The sequence below is a fragment of the Manis javanica genome, chromosome 3 (genome assembly GCF_040802235.1).
Source record: "Manis javanica isolate MJ-LG chromosome 3, MJ_LKY, whole genome shotgun sequence".
Taxonomy (NCBI): domain Eukaryota; kingdom Metazoa; phylum Chordata; class Mammalia; order Pholidota; family Manidae; genus Manis; species Manis javanica.
In genome coordinates this window covers 113042711-113048710 of record NC_133158.1, presented here as the reverse complement: position 1 = coordinate 113048710, position 6000 = coordinate 113042711, and the positions used below count along the sequence as shown (strand labels likewise).

At 33.8% G+C, this 6000-nt stretch overlaps 1 protein-coding gene across 1 annotated transcript in view; it reads right to left on the bottom strand.

Moving 5' to 3' along the window:
* Window positions 1-2975: 2975 nt before the first annotated feature.
* Window positions 2976-6000, bottom strand: part of PPP1R2 (protein phosphatase 1 regulatory inhibitor subunit 2) — a 34570-nt gene continuing 31545 nt past the window's right edge. Inside the window, exon 6 of the mRNA XM_017661608.3 lies at window positions 2976-5303. Coding sequence (XP_017517097.1) covers window positions 5260-5303 — 44 coding nt within the window. The 3' untranslated portion in view covers window positions 2976-5259. The remainder of the gene's footprint in view (window positions 5304-6000) is intronic.

Below are 6000 nucleotides of genomic sequence, written 5' to 3'. Positions count from 1 at the left end.
AAATGTCTAAAATGGTCTAAAAATAAACATCTTTTTCCTCAACTACACATTTATCAGCATACCTTCATACAAACCATAAAATTGCAGAAGATTCTAGTCTAGGTCTATAGAGCAATGTTTGAAGCTTAAAATAATAGAGAATACTATTTGGAGCCCAATTCACTTTACAATCTGGCCAATTGTTTTCCCTACGGCTGTTTTTAAGATTCCCAGATTAGATACTATACATTGTGATTTACCATGAAAAACTGAAGATACTCCCACTTGGGGAAGTGGGGACTAATTTGCTTTTCAAAGTTAGCACTGGACCAGAGCACATTTCCTGATAGTTTCAAGCTAGAGTGAGACTCATAATTGTGGTCTTGATCCACTGTCCCACTTCACCCTCTGCCCCTAATAAACTGATTGAGAGATTACTAAAATGGCAGAAGCTTAACTGGCAACAATACATAAATCTGCTTCAAGTTTGACTTGTGAAATCCAACATTTTGGGTTAGGCTTTGTTTAAAAAAAAATCACTTGACATTTCTTATTTCTATGGGCTCTGTCTTGCTTAGTTACCATTTTGTGGTAGGTGACTAAAGAGATCTTTGGTTTTTAGGGAAACTAAAAAAAATCTAAGAGTAAAGTCTTGCTAATTATAATTAGCCCAGCCTTCCCTACCAGAAGGCCTCTGAAGAATGGCTAGAGAGGGTTTAAGTGCTTTGTTTTCCCCTTTCTTATTCCCCTAAAGCAGTGCTCTCTACGTATGCACACAGAAGTTTGAAAATCTTTAAATGCAGGGAAAGTCTTATACTTGTATTTCCCAGTTAGTTTGGCATGGTGACCTGCAATAGTGCTTATTTTTCAACTGGGCATTTCTTTTACAGAGGGAAATGAAAATATATTGTCTTTTAAGTAATTGGTTATGTATGGGAGACTTCAGATACCAGAGATGTAACTGGAGTACAGCTGACCCTTGAACAACATGGGTTTGAACTGCACAGGTCCACTTATATGTGGACTTTTTTCAATAAATAATTGGAAAATCTTTTTTAGATTTGCAACAATTTGAAAAAACATTTTCTTAAGTTTATTGTAAGAATTCAGTATATAATGCATATAACATACACATGTTATCAGAAAGGCTTCTCTCATCAACAGTAGGTTTTAGGAGTTCAAAGTTGTATATGGATTTTCAGTGGCACAGTGCACCTGAATCCTGCATTGTTTAAAGGTCAACTGTATAATTAAATGATGTTTTTTCTATGTTTCTTAGATTTATTACTGGTAATGCCTTTTCAGGTTGAACCATTTGTATTAGAACAAGGCATACTGCAAAACTGCTTATAATCCCCTTTAGCTTAAGTGTTACTATGATACAAAAGATCAGCCTGAACAATCCTCTTCTGTTTCTAGTTAACACTGTCATAAATCCAAAATGACTTAAAATAGAGAAAAATTTATAGTTGTCTTCCAATTCCAATAATCCCATTGGTAATAGAACTGAAATGTTGAACACTCACTCACTTGGCAGACTTACTGAAAAAAATTTCAGGCTGGGTAGTGGAAATAATAAAATCATGACTTAAACACTTACCAAATCCACCCTCACGTACCTACTCTCAGCATTGCCTCCCTCAAATAAAAAACTAGATGAGTCAATCACCTCCTAAAAACCTTCCCCAAACACTTTCCTATGGCAGCTAACCAAGGCTTAGGGATGTGAGCCACAGATCAGACACACTTACTATCGGCTCTGTTATTTGCCCAGTGAGTAGCAGATGTGCTCATCAGTCAGTTATGCAAGAGCTGATGGGGAGGACAAGACATTTTGGAAAACTGCTTGGAGCAAGTCTTTGAGCACTAGTCAATACTAAACCATAGCAGCTTATCACCAACCACATGAACTACACCCTCATTTGTCCTGGTATGTATTTCAGTTTCTTGCATAAGTAAGCAGAAATTGAAGTCTTCTGTTTGGCAGATTATACACATGCCATAAATAATGTGCAGTTATTGCTAACATCTTTACTCTTACAGTGTTTCTCAATTTTTGGAGAAAATTCTACTTTCATATATTAGAAACTCTAACCCATTCTCCTACCCCTATTTGAGAGGAAGGTAGTAGTTTGGCGAAATGTTTAAAATTGCTACATGAAGCTATTGTAAACAGGTTTACACAGGATCTCTCAAACTCTTAAATATGATGATGTGCATTGTAAGTCTCCAGTGGGGTAGAGGAATAAAGAATATGGCATGTGCAAAGCTTATTGCTCATGTAATCCTTTTTCATGGAACATCTTACAGGATGAAGGTTTCATGTAACACACTAGGAAATGCTGGTTTAGGTACATTGTTTTTATTGGCTAGCTTTGTACTTCTTTTTAATACTAATTCTATGGAAAAATTAGGTTGTGAGTTTGAAACATCCTACAACAGCAAACTTGTACAACAGCCAAATCACATGCATTTAGACACCTCCAGCCACTGATTATTTGTGCTTTTGAGATTTTTCCTAAATGGCATTTACGTCTCAAACAAAATATACTTCCAATTTTTCAGACTGAAGAAAATCTCAAACTAAACACTTGATGAATGTTACTTCTAAAGCACATGTGTGTACTTCTAAAATGAGAAAATTTTCTACATCTAAAAGCATGGACAAAGAGCATGAAATTTGTTAGATCTGGTCATTTAGTATGTATAAGACACTGAGAATAAGTAACTTGGCCAAGAGCATTTTCCTCACATCAAAGCGTTGATAAGAATACCTGCTTTGTTGTGGCTGTTTTGAGGATACTAGAAACCTAGCACAATGTTTGGCAAGGGCAAATAATAGGTAGCTCTTATCATTTCTATCACAACTAAAGAAATTACTCTGCCACAATGTAGTAGTCCAAGATCCTCCCCTTGTATCTGAAAACCTGACCCATGGAATGTGGTCCTGAGATAGCTGAGTAGCAAAAGAAATAAAATCCACACACAGCCAACTGTCATATTACTATGCTTTATTGTACTAAAAGGGGAAAAATGTAAACAAAAGGGAAGTCTAGGGAAAAACGGCCCTTTGCTTTAACCTTCAATTTAGTTATTATTTTAACAATCCATTTATATCATTATATGTCTCAGCTTTAAAAAGAACATCACTGCTGAATTTCAGACTGAAAAATGAATAAACAGAAAAGATGACACCAGAAGAGTTAAGTAGAAGTAAAATTGATTAAAAAGTTGAAAGTAAAATCTACCTTAGCTAGAAGTGAACATTGAAGGATAACCTGCTCCAAATGAAAATCTAACTTGAATCATAAAGGTTCATTTTTTTTAGTCCAGTACTGTGTCAATTAGGAACTCATGACTTGATGAAAACAGTTTTACTTAGTTACTACCTAAAATCCTATTTGCCATATCTTACTCCTCTGAGATAACTACTTCCTGAAATCAGTTTGCTGGTGACATAAGTTTTAAGAAATAGTAGAAACACCAAAAGACTGTGTTAAAGGTCTTACCTTTTCTTCACTGTACAGCAGCTATTTCCACAAGTAGCGTATGTGGATATTTTGTAAGAACTCAAAACGAGAACACCAAAAACAGAGGTCTGCATGCATGAACATATGTGCACATAAATATACAAGCTTAAATCCCCCAAAATGGGTTTCAACAGGTAAGAATACCTCAACATTCTAAATTCAGAGAGCAGAGATAAAGATTGTTTATAAATCAGTGCTACTGTATTACTAGGCAATATGATTTAGATAGAGCAGTTCAGAAGTACTTTGATTGGATCCTGTTTAAAAAAAAAGACATTCAAGATAACAAGCACATTCTTCTAACAAAGAATGCTCCCACTTACTTATTCTGACATGCTATTATTTTCATAAACTTGCAAGTGGAAGATACTCCGTTCAATAAAAGCCATTTCATATATACAATATACAGAAATTATTTAAAAAGCCTGTTCATATAATAGATTCTTGGAATACTAACAAAAAAGTAAGATACAAATAATTGACTAGAAATGAAACCATCACTAAATCAAGACACACAGGAAATGAACTTCATTTCAGGAAAAAAATCCAAATGTTACTGTGTTAAAAGAATAAGGTACATTTCTCATAGTATACATTATCATATGCCCTTAAAGCAGGGGATATTTAAAGTTTTTAAATTAAAAAGTGTTCAGAATCACACTTTCAGTCTGTACATGCAGGGACTATCAATCATATCACTGTTTACACACAATTCTCTCATCACACAAAAAAACCCACCTTGGTGGGTTGTTTTCTAAGGTCTAAGTCAAATAATAAATGAATAATAATTAATTAGCAAACTGTAAGTCAGATATAGAAATTCTGCAGCTGAATTGTATTTCCTGCCTATAGTAATGCTATTCAATTTATTTCCTCTATGTATTAGAAGAACTAATAGGCATTGATAGTCAAAATAAGAATTTCATTGTTGCAGCAAATGATAGGATATGTGAGAGAAGGAAGAGTTCCTAATGTTGTCATGACAGTCTTTATAAAGGTAAAGGTATGTATGTGTATGTGTGGAAAGGAGTTACAAAAACAAAGGCAGGAGGTTAAGATAGGTACAGGAAAGGGATGCTGAGACTGTATACAGTTATATTTTAAAAACTGATCTTAAGTCTGCCCATCGAGTATACAATAAAAAGCAGATGTTAATGCAAGTTTAACTAGATAATTTATTTGTGAAAAAAGCTAGTTTTGATGAAAAAATGTTCAATCCTTTCCTTGTAAACATAAAGAAGCTCAACAGGAATTTTAAAGGTAATAGACCAGAAAATGCATCAGTTAAGTCTTATAATCCTTTTCAGTTAGATAAGCCAAGTTGAAGACACAGATAAAATACTTTTTGGACTGAATATTTATCAGCCTGGATTTTGATTTAAAAAAATTTATAAGAACTATCACATCTAGAAGTGAAGAAAATAAATTAGATCATCCCCCCCAAAAGATATTATTTAAACTCTAAAGCATAAAAAGCTATATAATACCTTATACAGATGAACCAGTGTTCTTATAAAAGTAATGTAGTTTTGGACTGGTGATATGCTGTATTTGTGGTGAAGTACTAGGCACAAGAATATACGTATCAATTAGGCATTCTGAGTCTAATTAGTCTCTAAAGTTAGTTCTTGGCAATATATAATAACTGGTATACATTTTGGTACTCAAGTCATGAACTGTAGAACAACAAGCAGTGTATTACAGTAACAGGGTTTGCATCTGACAGTTATAAGTGTTGAACAAATCTCCTCTATGAAGTCTGTGATTTGTTTTGCAGTTGGTCACTGGTAGATCCTACAAAGGTAAAAGAAAAAAGGTCAACATAATTTGTTGTGTACTACCAACCTTGGAACTACCTGAGCTAACGTTCTATTCCACTGCCATAAATGATAAACAAATATTAAGATCTAGAAAACAAGTAAGGTATATTTCATGTAGGCTAATTACTCTGATATGAAAGAATCAGTATACCCCTAAACATTATAAAAAAGAGGAGTATCTACTTGACAATCAGATAAATAAGTTTCAGATTGGATATTTATGTGACTAAATCACAAAGTGGATAGTTAAGAGTTCAAATATCCAAAGTTATAACAACATTTACTTTTATAATCTCAAAATGACAAAATATTTCCTCGGAGTCTAAACATGCTCAGTAATAAAAGAGGTTAGGATAGATGGGGTCAGGAAGGTAAATGACAATGCTCAATAAGTAATGGGTTACATAGAACCTAGAGATTTTAAAAGCTGGTAGGATTTTTTAAGGGCCCGAAAAGAGTAGAGGATTAATAAAGAGCTCACTTCCCTATGCCTTACTGTATACTTTTTTCTATTCTGTGGGCTTTACTTCTAAGGCTAAGTAGGATATACTCCTATGTAAGGAGTACTTCATCTCCACTGAAGAAAAACCAGCCACTGAGCTAACACAAATTTTAAGTTAAAATTTAAACTTAAAAAACTTAAAAAATTAAACTTAAAAAATGTATTTGTG